The 19,868-nt window shown below is 40.0% G+C and overlaps 1 protein-coding gene across 1 annotated transcript in view; it reads left to right on the forward strand.

Annotated features, from left to right (window-relative positions):
• The window catches only part of MYH15 (myosin heavy chain 15), a 146,786-nt gene that overhangs the window by 97,454 nt on the left and 29,464 nt on the right, over nucleotides 1-19,868 (forward strand). Inside the window, exons 26-29 of the mRNA XM_040265689.1 lie at nucleotides 1,414-1,540; nucleotides 12,532-12,650; nucleotides 15,206-15,402; nucleotides 18,587-18,936. Coding sequence (XP_040121623.1) covers nucleotides 1,414-1,540; nucleotides 12,532-12,650; nucleotides 15,206-15,402; nucleotides 18,587-18,936 — 793 coding nt within the window. The remainder of the gene's footprint in view (nucleotides 1-1,413; nucleotides 1,541-12,531; nucleotides 12,651-15,205; nucleotides 15,403-18,586; nucleotides 18,937-19,868) is intronic.

The following is a 19,868-nucleotide window of genomic DNA, read 5'->3' on the forward strand; positions in this document are numbered from 1 at the left end:
ATTTGGCCTTGGGGATATAAGATGTAATTTAGGAGTCTTCCATAAAAAAGTTAGAATAGTCATTTCTAACTATAAAATAGAGTAAGTTTACAGAGAACAATCTTCATCACAGCACAGGTTCCAGCTGGAGAGCTCCAAAGTCTTTGCTGACTCAGAAGTTTCCCAAAGGACCAAACCTGGCATCATCCTGGAGATGTTTCTCTTCCTTGGCCATTGCTATATCATAAAAATTAGTTTAACATTGAAAACTATCAGACTTACCACCAGATTTCACAGTTTTCACCATTTTCTTGAAATGCCACTGATGTGATTCTTTCTTTGTCAAAGTAATCTCCTCATCTCTCCTTCTTCTCTCTTGCTATCCCTTCCCCTACATCTCCCCTCCTTTTTCCATAGCACTATTTCTTTATAGAGACAAAAGTCTCATATGGACTGAGATTTAATACACATAAAGAACAAAACACAAAAACAGTAATGTAAAATCCATAGAACTGTGAAGTACCACCAGTGTCATTTTATGATTTCTGACCATATGAATGATAAGATTGAAAATTACAGCTAGGTAAAGGGGCCAGCACCATCTTACATTTGGAAGCTCTTGTTCCTGAAAATATTGAATTTCAAAGTCATTGGCATTAGTTTTCAGTGTGGCAAAAATTTGATGATTAGATTGGTTACTTAAACCAGGTAAAAGTGGATAGGTCACTTAGCATATCATTTTCTTTAAACATGAACAACCAGTTCTGAGAAGTTGGAGCTTGGGATTGAAATGATAACCCAACAGGGTAATCATGAGCCTACAACCTTAGTGATTGGGAGGGTCCAGTTGTTTTCACAGTTCAAACTTCTGTTATTATGCTACTGTATCTCAGATTCATCTGCTTTCTCCTATCCTTCCTGGTCAACCCTCTGGACTTCCCTCCTTCCTCCTCCATCCTTCCCATCCTTTCTTTCTCATCCCTCTGAACTACCCCCTTGTTTATTGATCTCCTAATATGTGTTAGATACTCATCTGTGATCAGATGGAATCTCTATCCTCATGAAGCTTATAGTCTAGAAGAAAAGAAAGATGGTTAAATATATAATGTCATGAAGTAATTGTGTACTTCATCAGTGTCTGACACATTTCCTTCTTCTGAAAAGCAAAGAATTCTAAGAGACATTCCCCAATACCAGAGACTTGTTTTTCCATTAATACCTATAATTTGAAAAGTTTGGGCCCCTCACGGGCCCAGACTCTGACTGTATTGTGCTGTTTAAAATTAGAAGACATGGTTTTCCAATGCTAGCTGTGACTTTCAGGGCAGAGGAGAGCACAAGGGTCCCAGGAATCACCCCTCCCTTCCTTCCTTATGCAGCTAATTCAGCGTGTTCTCTATAAACCATGTCCAACCTTCCCTTCTCAACTTGTAGGCTAATGCTGAGAAGCTCTGTAGTCTGTATGAGGAACGCTTGAAAGAAGCAAATGCAAAACTGGATGAAGTGACTCAATTAGCAAATGATGTGACAGTGCAGAAGACAAAGCTACGGAGTGAGAATGGTAAGTAAACTTTCAGTGTTGCTTCACTTACAAGTCTCAAGCCCAGAAGAATGGTGGAGAAACCACTGAAATGAGGAACCAGTCCCTGACTCTGGGTGAGAATTTAAAAATTCTAGGGGGGTGGTAAAGCCCTTGATGTTATATTTTCTAAAACATGCTCTTGTCTGGGAAGGATCACCTCTGTGCCACCTTGCCCAACTCTCTTCCATGAAGGGGAAAAGCAATACACAGTTGACTGGAATAGCTTTCATGATCCAAGAATGGTAGAGACTATCCATAGAGTCTATAAGACATGCCACTTTATCATATCTACCTCATTGAAATAGGCATTTCCCCTAATTTTCAATGATGAGCCCACACCTATTTTTTATATTTATATTTTTAAAAAATTGAAGAATAGTTAATTTACAATGTTGTATTGATTTCAAGTGTCCACAAAGTGATTCAATTACATATATGTATGTGTGTATGTATTCCTTTTTCAGATTCTCTTGCATAAAAGGTTATTACAAGATACTGAGTATAGTTCCCTGTGCTATATAGCAGGTCTTTGATTCCCTATTTTATATGCAGTAGTGTATATATATTAATCCCAAACTCTGAATTTATGTCCTTTGATCCCTGCTCTCCCCTTTGGTAACCACAAGTTTGTTTTCTGTCTATGAGTCTATTTCTGGTTTGTAAATAAGTTCATTTGTATCATTTTTCTTTTTAGATTCCACATATAAGTGGTATCATATGATCAGTCCTGGGTGTTCTTTGGAAGGACTGATGCTAAAGTTGAAACTCCAATACTTTGGCCACCTCATGCGAAGAGTTGACTCATTGGAAAAGACCCTGATGCTGGGAGGGATTGGGGGCAGGAGGAGAAGGGGACGACAGAGGATGAGATGGCTGGATGGCATCACCGACTCGATGGACATGAGTTTGAGTGAACTCTAGGGGTTGGTGATGGACAGGGAAGCCTGGCGTGCTGCAATTCATGGGGTCACAAAGAGTTGGACACGACTGAGCGACTGAACTGAAATGAACTGAACTGAACTGATATGATATTTGTCTTTTTCTGTCTGACTTACTTCACTTAATATGATAATCTCTATATCCATCCTTGTTGCTTTTGTTGTTGCTGTTGTTCAGTTGCTCAGTTGTGTCCGACTCTTTGTGACTCCATGGACTGCTGCATGCCAGGCTTCCCGTCCTTCACCATCTCCTGGAGCTTGCTCAAACTCATGTCCATTGAGTTGGTGATGCCATCGAATCCTCTCATCCTCTGTTGTCCCCTTCTCCTCCTGCCTTCAGTCTTTCCCAGTATCAGGGTCTTTTCTAATGAGTTGCCTCTTCACAGCAGGTGGCCGAAATATTGGAGATTCAGCTTCAGCATCAGTCCTTCCAATGAATATTCCAGACTTATTTCCTTTAGGATTGACTGGTTTGATCTCCTTGCAGTCCAAGGGACTCTCAAGAGTCTTCTCCAACACCACAGTTCAAAAGCATCAATTCTTCGGTGCTCAGCCTTCTTTATGGTTCAACTCTCACATCTCCATACATGAGTATCTCGATATCCATCCATATTGCTTAAAGTGGCATTATTTCATTCTTTTTTTATGGCCAAGTAATATATATATGCGGAGAAGGTGATGGCACCCCACTCCAGTACTCTTGCCTGGAAAATCGCATGGACAGAGGAGCCTGGTAGGCTGCAGCCCATGGGGTCAGACACGACTGAGCGACTTCACTTTCACTTTTCACTTTCATGCATTGGAGAAGGAAATGGCAACCCACTCCAGTGCTCTTGCCTGGAGAATCCCAGGGACGGGGGAGCCTGGTGGGCTGCCGTTAATGGGGTCGCACAGAGTCGGACACGACTGAAGTGACTCAGCAGAATATATATATGGGGCTTCCCTTGTGGCTCAGACAATAATCTCCCTACAATTTGGGAAATCTGGGTTTGATGCCTGGGTTGGGAAGGTTCCCTGGAGGAGGAAATGGCAATGCACTCCAGTGTTCTTGCCTGGACAATTCCATGGGCAGAGGAGCCTGGCGGGCTATAGTCCATGAGGTCACAAAGAGTCAGACACAACTTATGTAGTGTAGCCTTAAGTCAAGGAGCATGATCCCTCCAGCCCTCTTCTTCTTTCTCAAGATTCTTTGGCTACTCAGAGTCTTTTGTGTTTCCATACAAATCTTAAAATTTTTTGTTCTGGTTCTGAGGAAAATGCCATTGGTAATTTGATAGGGATTGCATTGAATCTGTAGATGCCTTGGGTAGTATGAACCTACTCTCTTTTGACCTCTTTGCTATGTTTTGAAAATATCAGGCATACTCCCACCCTAGAGTCTTGCCCTGACTATTTTTTCTGCCTAGAGTACCCTACTCATCAAGAAGAAACTTAAAGATGAGAGTTAATCAAATAGATCTGGGGGAAGTCAGGATAGGCCTTGTTGAGAAGGTGACATTTGAGTACTCTCAACCAGTTTTCTCCATGTGCTTCTTTTTTCATAGAATTTAATACCTTCAAAGAAACTACATGCTTGACATAATAAATAAGTTTGTCTTGTCTCCATCTGCCACAGTGTAAGCTACATGAGGGCAGGGGCCTTTATTATGTTCACTGATACGTTAGTCATCTAGAGCAATGTCTGCCATTTATTGAGGATCCACAAACATTTGACCAGTTAAAATTAGAACAATGTTCCATGGCTTATTCTTAACCATCAACCACTATTAATGAGGTTTTCCCCCTCTATCTTTTACATGATGGCAATCTATTTGAGGTTTTTCTTCTTCAATTCATCATGAGCTTTTTTGTATCTTGTATAGTCATTATGAGTGTTTCTCATCCATCAATTAGATGGACAATGGTTACTTCATTTTGCCCTGTAACTGGCTTGTCTGCTATGAACAGCATGTGGCTAGCTGTTTGTCTGTAATTAGAATTATTTTTAGTAATATATTCCCAGAGATAGACTTCCTAGGCCAATGAAAATAAACAATGTGTTCTTGATACTCAGAGGCACTCACTTTAAAAGGGCAGTGAAGGCCATTTATCCTTCTAAATGAAGACCATTTATCATTCTGCCTGTGGACACCTCTGTTTCTAGATGCTAAATCTAGTTGTTGTTGTTCAGTTTCTCAATCATGTCAGACTCTTTGCAACCCCATGGACTGCAGCACACCAGGCTTCCCTGTCCTTCACTATCTCCTAGAGTTTGCTCAGACTCATGCCCATTGAGTTGATGATGCCATCCAAACTACAGATTTGGAACTCTAAAAGAGGGAAGTGTTTTAGATTCTAGCAGGGACACTAAGTAGGACTCTTCTCATGCTGATGACAGGATGTGTGACACTTGGCCTCAATATAAAACCCCTAATTTGATCTTTGGTGCCATTTAGGATATAGTCTGTGTGGGGACTGTGCAGTCTGGAGACTAAGCTGGAGAATGACTGTATGTCTGCTCTGAAGGAAGTGCTGTGTACAATTTGTTTGATAGGCATTACCTACCTCCCTCTACTTATTGGTATTAATTTTCTATTCACTTTTTTGATGAGGAAATTGGTGGGTAAGTGAAATGAAATTGGATCTGAGATGATAATTCTGCTTAGGATGCAGGGCATTTTATGTCCTCCTTTATTCTCAGCTTTACCTTTTGGCTCGTGTATGGATTAAATTTAAAGTATATACCTATCCAAACCTCCCCTCCTCTCACTAGGACGATGGTCCAGATTTTTGCTGCTTTTTTTCTTTTTAGCTACTATTACCAAAGTTTCTTTCTCATGCCCTGTCCTGTCCACTGATTATAGTCTGCTTTCAAAGGAGACCAATAGTAAATGTGATCAGTTAAGCCATGTTAAGTGGATCCTAGTTCTGTAAAATATGTGTTATGTTAGTCTCAACCTCTTAATGGATTGGCATTTCCTCAGAATACTTTTAAATATGATGTGTGACCTAGAGTTTCTCAAAGTTTGGTCCATGGAACCCAGCAATCATCAGGGCTCTTTCAGGGAACTAAGTGAGAGGTTAGAGCTCTTTCATTCAATACTAAGATGCTGTTTGCTCTTTCAGTTCTTTTGCTGCTGTTCTAGATGGTGCAAAAGCAATGATGATTAAAACTGCTGGAGTCTTATCACAGACCAAGGCAGTAGCACCATGCTGTAGTATTAATCATTGTATTTGCTGGTATATACTCAAAAGTTTAAAAAAGAGTCAGTTTTACTTAAGAATGTCCTTAATGAAACAGTAAAAATTATATATAAACCCCAAGTATATATCTTTTTAATATTCTGTGTAACAAAACAGAAAGTGTGCATAAAGCACTTCTGTTTCATACTAAAGTAGGATGTGTGATTGTTTAAGTTCTGGGCTAAACTAGCAATTTTTCAGGAAGAATCGTATTTACTTGAAAGAATATTTGACAAACTATGCTTATTCAGACTTAGATATTTGGCAGATATTTTTGCAAAAATGAACAAAGTGAGCCTGTCACTCAAAGGAAAACAACTGACAATATTTGTTGCCAATAATAAAAGTGGAGCTTTTAGGTAAAAATTAGATTTTCAAAAACATGTATATGCCATCATGAGCTTGATGGCTCTCAATTCTTGAAGACTCCCCCCACCTTTTTTTATTGTGTATAGTATTAGTTTCAGGTATATAATATAGTGATTCAGCATTGATCTGTATTACAAATTGATCAACACAATAAGCCTAATAACCATCTGTTACCATACAAAATTATTTCAATACCATTGACTATAACCCTTATGTTGTACATCATAGCCCCATATTTTATAACTAAAATAAGAATTTTATACCTCTTAATCCCCTTAACCTATTTCACTTAACTCCTCCATCCCCTTCCCCTCTGGCAGCCACCAGTTTGCTCTCTGTGTCTGTGAGTCTGTTTCTATATTGTTTTGTTTGTTTGTTTGTTTGTTTCAGATTCCACATATAAGTGAAATAATATGTTATTTGTCTTTGTGTTTCCGTGTCTGATTTATTTTATTTAACATTATACCCTCTAGGTCCATCCATGTTAATACTAATGACATAATTTCATTTTTTCGTGGCTGAGTACTATTCCATTCCATTGATCTGTGTGTCTATTTTTTATGCCAATATCATTGTTTTCATTGCTATAACTTTGTAGTATAGTTTGAAATCAGGTTGTGTGATACCTCCAGCTTGGTTCTTCTTTCTCATGATTGCTTTGGCTTTTCTGGGACTTCTGTGGTTCTATACAAATTTTAGGGTTATCTGTTCTAGTTTTGAGAAAGATTTTGATAAGGGTTACATTGAATCTGTAGATTGCTTTCAGTAGTAATATTTTTTAATGATATTAATTCTTCCAGTCTATGAACATAGAGTATCTTTCCATTTACTTATAAATATAGTTTTCCAAGAACAGGTCTTTTAACCTCTTGGTTACATTTAATCCTAGGTATTTTATACTTTTTGATGTAATTGTAAATGAAATTGTTTTCTTCATTTCTCTTCCTGATAGTTTGTTAGTAGTATACAGAAATGTATCTGATTCTGTATATTGATTTTGCATTTTGCAACTTTATTGAATTCATTTATTAGATCTGATAGTTTTTTGATGGAGGCTTTAGGGTTTTCTATGTATAGTATCATATCATCTGCAAATAGTGAGTTTTTTTCCTCCCTTTCCTATTTAAATGTCTTTAAACCCTTTTTCTTTGTAATTGCTGTGGCTAGGACTTCTAGTACTGTGTTGACTAAAAGTGGCAAAAACAGACCTCCTTGTCTTGATTCTGATCTTTGAGAGATCTGACCATTGAGTATCAGGTTAGCTGTAGTTTTGTCATAGATGATATTTATGATGTTCTCTGTCTCTCTCTTCTCCTTCTGCTGCTACTGCCGCTAAGTCACTTCAGTCGTGTCCGACTCTGTGCGACCCCATAGATGGCAGCCCACCAGGCTCCCCCCGTCCCTGGGAGTCTCCAGGCAAGAACACTGGAGTGGGTTGCCATTTCCTTCTCCAATGCATGAAAGTGAAAAGTGAAAGTGAAGTCACTCAGTCGTGTCAGACTCGTAGCGACCCCATGGACTGCAGCCTACCAGGCTCCTCCATCCATGGGATTTTCCAGGCAAGAGTACTGGAGTGGGGTGCCATTGCCTTCTCCACTTCTCCTTCTGGGACCTCTCTAATGCTAATGGTAGTATGCCTGATGTCCCAGAGGTCCCTTAAACTAATCTCTGTTAAAAATTCTTATTTCTTTTTTCCTGTTCTCATTGGATGATTTCCAATTCCTCATCTTCCAGACTGCTGATCTGTTCTGCATCTTTTAATCTGTTGTTGATTCTCTTAGTGTGTACTTTCATATCAGTTATTGTAATATTTCGTTCTGATTGGTTCTTTTTTATATTTTTGTTGAAGTTCTCACGCTGAGTTCATTCAGTCTTCTCCTGAGTTTAGTAAGTATCTCTATGAGTATTACTTTGAATTATTTTCTTATATATTGCTTAGCTCCATTTTATTTAGTTCTTTTTCTGGAGTTTTGTTTTGTTCTTTCATTTAGAAAGTATTCCTTTTTCTCCTCACTTTGCCTAACTCTATGTGTTTGCTTCTATGTATTAGATAGATCAGCTCCATATCCCAGTCTTGAAAGAGTGACCTTATGTGGAAGGTTTCTGTGGGGCTTAGTGGCACAGTTCCCATGGTCACCAGAGCCACTTGTTACTGAGGTTTTCCCTCTTTGGGCTGTGTGCATTCTCTTATTGTGGTTGGGCCACAACTGCTGTGGGCACACTAGTTGGGAGAGCTGGTACCAGGCCTGGCTGGCTGCATCGCTTGGTTGTGACTGCTGTGGGTGGAGCTAACCCCCAAGGGGGAGCTCCTTTGAAAGGAGTGCTGATGCTGGCCAAGATGTCCCACCAGGTCATTTGGTGCAAGAGCCCCTTTGGAAGGGCATTGGTGCAGCTCATGCCACCTGTTTGGTGGGGCAGTCACGGAGTGGCTTTTGAGGGGTGTGCTGATCCTCAGGGGAATGTTGAGGTGGAAGTATACCCTGTTAGCCAGGTTGATTGAAAGTAACAGAAATGGTGCCCACCAGCTCTGGGCCAGCCAGGTGGCAGAAGAGTTAATAAATAAATAAATTAAAATGTGACCACACGTGCTTCTGCCCCTGGAGAAAGTTCTGCCATACCCTGCCCTCCTACATCCTAATAGGAGTCAATATTGGCCATCTCCTTCTTTATGACTCGGGTGTTTTTCAGGCTGTTGCCTCTGCATTGAGACCTAGAGTGAGTTTGTACATGAGCAGTGTTTTCAGTTTCCCACTGCCTTTTGGCTTTCTCCGCCCTAAGCCCTGCTGATTTTCACAGCCAGAAATTATGGAAGTTTGTCTTCCCCATGCAAGTATATTGGGCTGGGGAGCCTGATGGGGGCTTGGACCCCTCACTCCCTACTGGGGACCTCAATAGTTGTGATATCCCTCTCACTTATTAGTGGCCTTAGTGGGGGTGCATGTTCTGACTAGACCATGTCTCTGCCCTCTTCCCCTTCCCCATATGGCCTTTTCTTTATATTCTTAGTTATAGAAAATCTGTTCTGCTAGTCTTTAGGTCATTCTCAGAGATAGTTGTTCTATATTTAGTTGTAGTTTGGTGTATCTGTGGGAGGAGGTGAGCTCAGGATTTTCCTTCTCCTCCATCTTGATCTGAACCTTAAAGACTTTTTTTAATGAGATAAGTAGTGATGTTAACAAGTATGATTTTTTTTTATATTGTGTGATGAAATGTGTTAACATTTGAAAAGTCTGCATAATTGAGTAAACATATATTTTTCAAATCACCACTACTTGGTGCTGAAAAATGATATATGGGTAAAAGATCCATTCAAAGTTTAAGACCAATCCATGAATTTTAATGGAACAGAATAAAAAATTTCATTTGTTTGGTTTATACCATTAACCCTTAGGAAACTTCTATTTGTTGAGTTTTGGTATAGCATCAAACAAGCATCACAATTATCTGAAAAAACTATCAAAATACATCTCCCTTTTCTAGCTACTTATGTCTGAGAGGCTGGATTTCTTCATATGCTTCAACCAGAACAGTTAGATTCCTCAACCAACTGACTTTTATTAAGCCAGAGAGTTTTTTAAAATGTAAAATAAGCTGATTTTTCTCACTAATTTTTTGTTTGTTTTGGAATATATAGCTTTGCCTCTAAAAACTGTTACTTCTGTTAACATGTCTTTAAGATTTTTATTATTTTAAAATGAGTAAATATATATCTTAAATTTCTCTTTTAATTTCAAATACACTGTTAATATAAAACCCATATACACAATACCTCTGTGGGGTCCTCAGTGATTTTTAAGTGTATGAAGTGTTCCTAAGACTAAAAAGTTTGGTAATTGCAGTTTTAACCCAAACAGAGGCTTTCTTATAATGCTGAGAGTTTTAGAACTTCTTTGTATCAAGAGGAGTGGGAGTGATAAATATTTGGAGCTTTTATTGTTGGACTAATTACATAATAGAATTAACATTTTTTGGTGAGGATTGGCTCTGCTTTAGTGCCATTTCTAATAACCAAGTCATTTCTCACCTATTATGAAAGAAATAAGCTAAGCTGGGAAGGTAGACTAGAGTGAAATAAAATCTACCCATCTCTTGATCACATTCTCTACTCTTTAATGAAAATTTCTAGTCTTTATTTAGCAATTCAGTCTACAAAGTACATTCACACTCAATTAATTTTCACTAACAATCTTTTATTGTTATCCTCAATTTATAAATGAGGCAAAGAAGTTGTAATTATCTAAAAATTATATGGCCAGAGATTTGTAGAATCACACATAATAAACAAGAGAGCATGCCACAGAAGAAAGAACGTGTTCTTCAGGATTAAAAGCTTAATTTGACTCTACATCCATTGGTTACTGGCTGTGCAGATTTGTGTCTCAATCACATTTAAGTAGGCGGCTGTGTTTTCCCTTCTGAAAAATGGGTAATATAATACCTACATTATCAAATAGTTATGAGAATTAAACTGATAATATACTTAAAATACTTACTCTGTGGAAGATTCTCAATAAATGATACCTACTCATCTCACACGCGAGTAAAGCAATGCTTAAAATTCTCCAAGTCAGGCTTCAGCAATACGTGAACCGTGAACTTCCAGATCTTCAAGCTGGTTTTAGAAAAGGCAGAGGAACCAGAGATCAAATTGCCAGCATCCACTGGATCATCAAAAAAGCAAGAGAATTCCAGGAAAAACATCTATTTCTGCTTTATTGACTATGCCAAAGCCTTTGACTGCATGGATCACAATAAAATGTGGATAATTCTGAAAGAGATGGGAATACCAGACCACCTGAACTGCCTCCTGAGAAACCTGTATGCAGGTCAGGAAGCAACAGTTAGAACTGGACATGGAACAACAGACTGGTTCCAAATAGGAAAAGGAGTACATCAAGTCTGTATATTGTCACCCTGCTTATTTAACTTATATGCAGAGTACATCATGAGAAACGCTGGGCTGGAGGAAGCACAAGCTGGAATCAAGATTGCCAGGAGAAATATCAATAACCTCAGAAATGCAGATGACACCACCCTTATGGAAGAAAGTGAAGAAGCACTAAAGAGCCTCTTGATGAAAGTGAAAGAGGAGAGTGAAAAAGTTGGCTTAAAACTCAACATTCAGAAAACTAAGATCATGGCATCTGGTCCCATCACTTCATGGGAAATAGATGGGGAAACAGTGGAAACAGTGACAGACTTTATTTTTCTGGGCTCCAAAATCACTGCAGATGGTGATTGCAGCCATGAAATTAAAAGATGCTTACTCCTTGGAGATTCAACCAGTCCATTCTAAAGGAGATCAGCCCTGGGATTTCTTTGGAGGGAATGATGCTGAAGCTGAAACTCCAATACTTTGGCCACCTCATGCAAAGAGTTGACTCATTGGAAAAGACTCTGATGCTGGGAGGGATTGGGGGCAGGAGGAGAAGGGGACCACAGAGGATGAGATGGCTGGATGGCATCACTGACTCAAGGGACGTGAGTGTGAGTGAACTCCAGGAGTTGGTGATGGACAGGGAGGCCTGGTGTGCTGCAATTCATGGGGTCACAAAGAGTCGGACACGACTGTGTGTCTGACCTGAGCTGAACTGGGAGGAAAGTTTTGACCAATCTAGACAGCATATTAAAAGCAGAGACATCACTTTACCAACAAAGGTGCATCTAGTCAAGGCCATGGTTTTTCCAGTGGTCATGTATGGATGTGAGAGTTGGACTGTGAAGAAAGCTGAGCACTGAAGAATTGATGCTTTTGAATTGTGGTGTTGGAGAAGACTCTTGAGAGGCCCTTGGACTGCAAGGAGATCCAACCAGTCTATCCTAAAGGAGATCAGTCCTGGGTGTTCAATGGTATTAGTGATGTTGAAGCTGAAACTCCAATACTCTGGCCACCTGATGTGAAGAGCAGACTCACTTGAAAAGACCCTGATGCTGGGAAAGATTAAGGGCAGGAGGAGAAGGGGACGACAGAGGATGAGATGGTTGGATGGCATCACCAACTTGATGGACATGGGTTTGGGTGGACTCTGGGAGTTGGTGATGGATAGGAAGACCTGGTGTGCTGCAGTTCATGGAGTCGCAAAGAGTCGGACACGACTGAGCAACTGAACTGAACTGAACTGAATATTGGGTTGGTCGAAAAGTTCATTCGAGTTTTTCCAGAACATCTTACAGAAAAACGCGCACAAGCTTTTTGCCCAACTGAATATTATGTTATCTAGTCACGCTTATTACCAAAAATTAGTTCTTTTTTAGGGCTCTCTTGTGAGTTCTGGAAAGTATCATTGTCATGATTTGCTGGTAACTGGACTCTTGTACTCTTTTAAATATAAAATATATATAGATCATATTAGTTGCTTTTAAACTCAGTAAGTTAAGTAGGAAAGGCAGTAGGTGAGAAAAAAGACCACTATTAACTTATTTTGTGAAATCTTTTTGTAGGTGAGTTCCGAAAAAGGCTGGAAGAAAAGGAAGCTCTGATAAACCAACTTTCCAGGGAAAAGAGTATCTTCACTCTGCAGATTCAAGACCTGAAAGGGCAACTGGCAGAAGAAACCAAAGTAAGGCATCTATTATTTCTCACCAGGCATTTCACTGTGTGTTTTTTTTTTTAATAGGGCTTGCTAGGTTGGCTTGAATATCTTCTTATATAAAAGAAGAAGAGTAAGTGCTCTAGAAGTTAAGGGGAAAAAGACCTGTTGGATCTTGGATATGCTGAAAAGGACTCTGATCACTGAAGGATCATCCTCAGTAATTCAAATTGCTTTTCTAGTTTGTCAGATTTAGAGCAAGGAAAGTATGTGTTTCCATTTTGCATTATTACTTGAACAGAACGTCAGCAAAGTTCTTTATGGATTTTTGATTCTGAATTGCACAAAGTGAAATTAATTAAAAGGCCAGAATAAAATGAATGGGACTGGATTCATTCAATATTACTTTTAAATTGTCAAATGAATTATAGATATTAGTTATTTCTTCCCAAGAGAATATATAATGTTGCTAGTAGGTGACCTCGGTGAGTGTGATTCTTTAATGTTAAAGCATAGTGACTAAAATGAGAGATGGATTCTTTGAGCCCTGGTATTCAAGTCTATTCTTATTTCATATTCAAGGCATCTTCTAAGACCCCAAAGGACTTCATTTGTATATAATCTCACTTCAAAGGCATCTACTCCAAGGGTAAAAGTCATTGACTCTGCAGACTTCTCTTTTTAAATGTTTTCTTTTATCCCCCACATTCTCCTTATTTTCTATATTATATGTCCATTTAAAAATTACTACCATGACATGCTTCAGACATCATGCTGGATGCTTCTTTCATGCCATCTAAACCTTCAGATGTTAAGTCATATGAAACTGGTAGAATTAGTTTTTTTTTTTTTTTACATGAGGTAACCAAGGCTATAAGAAGACAAATAACTCATCCAAGGTCATGTAGCTAATAGTACACTGTAGGAAGTTTAGCAGGTTCTGAAATGACTAGATTTATGGTTTAGAAGATCTCTCTGGCTGACTTCTCTGGTATGCCAGGCTTCTAACTGGCATACCAGGCTCCCTTTCTCAGTCCAAGCCTCCTTCTGTGACCCTACCTCCTATAGCTGCGTCTTGCATTTACTCACTTCTAATCACCCTGGCTGCCTCACTGCCTCAAATAAGCTGGCATCATTAGGACTATTCCCACTGTTTGAAGGCCCTTCTTAGAGGCCTTTGGGGGATGAAGAGAAGAATCCAAACATGTGTCCTCATGTCAGTCTGTTTTATTATCTCAGTGCTGTCAGCAATTTTATTTATTAATTTTTGTATACTTGTTTTCATATATCCTCCTCCATTTAGGTTCTTTGGACAAAGGCTTTGTCTCCATTTTATTTACTTTGGTTAACACTATTGCTTAGAACAGGTGTTCACTAAATATATATTAAATGAGAGGAAGGATCACAATTTGAAGCCAAGTTTCCAAGATTCCAATTCCTGTGTCCTTCTCAGTGTTAGTTGCTCAGTCGTGTCTGACTCTTTGTGACCCCAAGAACTATAGCCTGCCAGGCTTCTCTGTCCATAGGATTTCCCAGACAAAAACACTACAGTGGGTTGCAATTCCCTTCTCCAGGGAATATTCCTGACCCAGGGATTGAACCCGGCTCTCCCACATTGCAGGCAGATTCTTTACTGTCTGAGCCACCAAGGAACTATATATTAATATTATTGCTCCTCATTCAAAGCCCCTAGGTGTCTGCCTGAGGCTGCCATTAATCAAGACTTGTGCTTTCAGAGCTGCATCTATCTGAGAAGAGGTTTTTCCTAATTTGTATTAAGGACCCATGAGGACTGGCAGAGACCCTGCTTCTTCTCACTAGACTAGGTTATCTCGTGGGACTGATGTTGCTAGGTTAATCAAACCATGCCTTAAGTGACAAATAATTGTTAGCTCTACAGTCCAATAAATACAGAAGCCACTACTATGCTACAGGTGGCTACCTGAATTTAAATTGACATTAATTAGAATTAAATAAAATTGAAATTCAGTTGGGCACATTTTGAATGTTTAACAGCCACATGCCTAGTGGTTACCATATTGGACAATATATATATATATATAGAATATTTTTCATCACTGTGGAAACTTCTATTGGATAGCACTGTTTTAAAGTAATAAATATTTTAGAGATTTGCATGTTAAATAAAAGATTTTGTTTTCTTTATCAATGGAATGAGAAGTCTAGACTAAACTCAGTGGTCCTTTCTAGTCCAAACAAGACCAGTGTCTTGTATATTGCTAAATATAAACCTTACTACCTAAGTGATAGTGAGTGTTCTTACTACCTTTGCATGCTGCACTATTTCTAGAACTCCAGGCCTGTCTATTATTGAAGCCCACATTGTCAGGCTGGCATTTCCCTAAATAGAACTCTCTTCCTTGTTTTAATGGCAGCAATTAGATACTCTCTCCTTTCTCTTCTTGTCCCAAATTCTCTCCCTAGTATTAACTAACCAGGTTCAGGTTCAGCTTGCATTTGTGACAGGTGGTTATTAACCTTATCTAAAAAAGATGATGTCACCTCTAAAGCTTTCATCATTAATGGTGGTGGTGCCTTTTTATACCTGTGTGTGTCCCCTGCAGTCACAGAGTGCCCTGGCCCAGGCTGTGAAGTCCGCCAAGCGTGATTGTGACCTTCTACGAGAACAGTACGAGGAAGAGCAAGCAGCCAAGGCTGAGCTGCTGCAGGCCCTGCTCAAAGGCAATGCTGAAATGGTGAAGTGGAGGACCAAGTACGAGGATGACACCATCCAGCGTGCTGAGGACTTGGAGGATGCCAAGTGAGTGGGACAGGGCTACCCTGACCCTGGAGTTAGTTATGCAAAGCACTCAGAATAGTGGCTTTGTCTTCAAGGCTTCACATGCGCACTTAACAAGTCCTCACCAACTGTGTGAATAAGCCCAAGACCAAAGCTGAAACAGGCACCACTGGCAAGAAGCACATACTCTAGAAAGGTTCAAAAATTAATATTATAATATAGAGTGACAAACATTAGAGAGAAATCCTGGGGGGAAAGGAGGTTCTTTCTAGAGATAGAAGTCTTCACAGATGTGACTGAGCTATGGTCTGAAAACAGGCTAACATGTAAAATCCTGGGTTACATTTGGAACACCAGAATAATGGAGTCCATGTCTGTAAACATCTCCATACATTAAAGTTATCAAAAAATGTCTCTGATCTACAACTTGTAGACTACAAAGTCGTCTGTGAAGATGGACAGGGGCAGCTGGAAATGTGTTAGGATCTGTCATCCTGTCTATGGGACAAAGTGTCCTTTGAAAAGAAATCGCCTTTGGGCCACCTCTAAGGTTAGGACAGGGGTTTTATAGCCAACACTACACAAAGGCTTTAGAAGTTCTTCCGGGAACTACAGAAGTTTGGGGCCTACATGAATTAAGACTTAGTCCCAGGATGTAGTTCTAAAGCTTTTTGCTCAGAGGTCAAAGAACTGTGTGTCTTTGAGAAACAGTGTCAAACCAGCGTTAAAAGTTGACTCAAAATAGTATGTCCCTGGCTTGGTAGCTTGGCAAAAATCCAGAGCAGATCAATACGTTTCTCTTTAGTATCAACCAAATATATTATTTTTCAGTTCTTCACCTAAATCTTTGAAAGACATTGTTGTACATGTGCTGAACAGCTGCTGTGTTCTCTCCCTAAAGGGGGCATACCAAGAGATCTGTCTCTGTAGCCACAATAACTTAAAAAGGGCTTTGTGATGACAGATACTAAAAATAGCCATGGTAAATGTGTTAAAAACTCAGGACCACAGAAAAGTGGGGCCTTGAACTTAAACAGCTCCTCATATCCAAAATATGGCATTTACTTCTAAAGTTTTTTTTTTTTCCTAATTGAAGAATTCCAGTGAAAGTGTCTACCAGTCATTCTGTTTGAAGGTTTCTGAGAGAGAGACAGAAAGGAGAGAAAGTATGTGGGTTACTTATGACCACATAGATTTGTTTGAACTAACAAATCATGGTCTTATAGTCGATGACAACTAGAGAGAAATGGCAAATGTGATTATATCTGAAGACTTTTTTTTTTTTTTGCTTTAAACTTAAACATCAAATAAATAAAGCATTGTCTCTATTATGCTTTGCCTCTAAATCCCCTCAGGGAGGTGGAATTACAAAAAAATCTAGGATTGTATTTTTTTGTTTTAAATTGGAAAGTTGAAGATCTGTCTGCTTAGATTTCCAGGCTTGGGTTCAGACGATGAGTTAGTTTAGTGGAATCAAGCTCCCCCATGAGCCCGTTTAGTGCCTCTGAGCTCTGAGTTTCCCCGAAGAGAGGGATTTGATTTCTTCTTCTCCCACATCTTCTTGCATATTCTAGACAACCATGTAGGTGCTTATGGTTGGCAAGTTAAAGACCAAAATGACCAGTTGGCAGTAAATGTAGAAAAACATTATCAGTCAAATGAAGGTGATCAGTTGTCCAGTTTGCCCTGGATTTGCCTGATTTGAGCCCTGATAGCCCTGTGTCCTGGTACAACCCCTCAGTCCCTCAGCAGTTGGTCACCCAAAGTAAAATTCCTGTTTTCTGGTTCCAGTTAAGCATTTCTAAAGTAGTTAACATATATGTAATTATTTTACAAGATTGTTTTAGGCAGGATAGAACATCAGAATCTCCTATTTTTTATCCAGCTTTATAGAAATATGATTAACATATGTCATTGTGTAGGGTGTACAGTTAAGGTGTACAATATAGTAATTTGAAATATGCACATATTGTGAAATCTTTACCACAGTATGGTTGGTTAATACCTCCTTTACCCCACAGAATTACCATTTTGTTGTTGTTACGGTGAGAAAATTAAAGCTCTATTCTCATAGCAACTCTCACGTATATAATACAATATTGTCAACAATAGTCACCATGCAGTACATCAGAGTCTTTTCTTAACAGTTAAGAAGAATGAAGCAAAGACATGAAGTGACTATGGCTAGAAAGCCAGTGAGCAAGGAGTAGTTGTTGGAGCCCAGGTCCTTCCTGGACACGGAACACAGATTGGTTTTTACAGGATTCTACCTAAAGGGGGCTTTATGACCACATTGCTCTGTTGGGTTAGTTATGTGGCACATATTACTTCCTGAGGACCATTTTCTGTTTAATAGCAGTAGATTGGAAAAAGCTTTGGTACATACAGTACCTTTCATGTAAGAGGTGTGACGAATGAGTAAGAATGGAACTACCAGTGTCCCTGCAGGAGACGTGAACAAGAGAACACATTGCAACCATTAGGGAGCATAAGAGCACTGCATTGTAAGTGTGGTGGAAGGGAAGCATTTTAATAAGCTGCTCCATCTCAGAGTATGCTGAAGGGAGCATAGACAGAGGCTAAAGTACCCCTAATAGCAGCGGGATCTGGTAAGTGAGCATACCGCTGGGATGATGTGGGTATTCACAGTGGGGAAGAGGAGCCCAGTTGGAGAAGAAATTCAGAGAAGAGAGAATCTGGGCATGTTTAAAAGTCACATGATGAGAGGGGGAGGGGGAGACAGTGAGCAGGAGCGAGCTGAAGAAGGCTCTCTGCAAGCAAGGTAGCCAGGGAACTCTTTAGAGACTAGACGTGCCCGAAACTTTTAACAGTTGCTTACTGCTGAGCGTTCAGTACCATCTTCCTCTTATTCCCGTTTCATGTTCTGGATAATGTCTGTATTGCTTATTTAAGGTTCAGGGGAAGCAGATACTTACAGGGATTCAGAGATTCTGAGTCTCAAGTCCAGGTTGCCAAACGGTGGGGGAACATAAAGGACCTGTGGACACAGGAGCCAGAGGGCGGTGGTCAGCAGACATCTGGGTTCTACAGCACAAGGAGGTCTTTTTCAGACACAAGTTACTTCCCTTCATACTATGAAACCACCCTTGGGGGCTCCCCTATTTGTACCGCAGCGTTGTGTTTAATAAGGACACACTGGATGAGAGTTGTGGCTTCACTTGCCCTTTGGGTCTCCTCTTCTCAGGAAGAAGCTGGCACTTCGGTTGCAGGAGGCTGCTGAAGCCATGGGGGTGGCCAACGCCAGAAACGCCTCCCTGGAGAGGGCCAGGCTCCGACTGCAGCTTGAGCTCGGGGACACCCTGTCTGATCTCGGGCAGGCGCGGTCTGCGGCTGCCTTGCTCAACCAGAAGCAGCAGCATTTTGACAAGCGCCTGGACGACTGGAGGCGGAAGCACGAGGAGTCCCAGACGATGCTGGATGCCTCAAAGAAGGAGGCCCGCGCCCTCAGCATCCAGCTCCTGGAGCTCAGGCACAGCTACGAGGAGAGCACCATGAGCCAGGAGGCCCTGCGGAGGGAGAATAAGCACCTGAAAGGTACATTGTGCTGAGAAGCCACCCGGGCACCGGAAGTGCACTCGCCGAAGATTTGGCTGCCGCCTCCAGCATAGGCGGCTCAGCATTTTCACAGCCCTGCTCGGGTCTTAACTTTGCCATTTGTAATACTTCCTTTGGATTATTTTTTTAACGACAGATACTATTTTCATTAAATGAGTTCTAAAAATAAGACTACATTCCTACCTTCAGCCCCAATTCCCCGCAGTAAAGTAAGCCTATTAAGAATTTCTTTATATCTCTAGCCTTACCAAGATTTTCCATGCACATATGCAGGCAAGTTTTTTTTTTTTTACTTAAATTGCAGATTATTCTGTACCTTTTAAAAATTTATTAATATATTTTATCATTTAACAAATACTTCAAAAGCCCATCCTGTGTGCCAGGCACTGTTCTTTATACAAGTATTCATTAAGTCTCAGAACAATCTTATGAGTTAGTTTCTCTGTCTGTAAAATGCAGATTAGATTAAGTCATTTAAGGTTAAGAGCTTGGCCACATTCACATTTGCTAAGTAGCTGATATGAGATTTGAGCCCAGCCAGCTTGATTCTGGCACATACATACTTAACTATGGGCTTTGCCACTGGGCCTGTACCTGGAGGCCTACCACGTGATTGTTATTAGCAACAGAGTGTTTATGATCAGGATAATTAACACATTTCAATAGACCTTAGTCATTTTAGATAGTTTTCCACAATTATAAATAATCCTATATTGTACATCCTTGTACATATATTTGTGGACATGTACAAATATTTCAGTAGGATAAAGTCCTAGAAATGAAATTGCTGGGTTAAAGGAATGAATTTTTAAATTTTAAAATACTTCCCAGCAGCCCTTCAAAGAGGGCTGCCAATTTATAGCAGCACCAACAGTGACATGTGTTACATTCCTGAGGTGCCCTGGGAATAA

The sequence above is a fragment of the Oryx dammah genome, unplaced genomic scaffold, assembly GCF_014754425.2.
Source record: "Oryx dammah isolate SB20612 unplaced genomic scaffold, SCBI_Odam_1.1 HiC_scaffold_2, whole genome shotgun sequence".
Lineage (NCBI taxonomy): Eukaryota > Metazoa > Chordata > Mammalia > Artiodactyla > Bovidae > Oryx > Oryx dammah.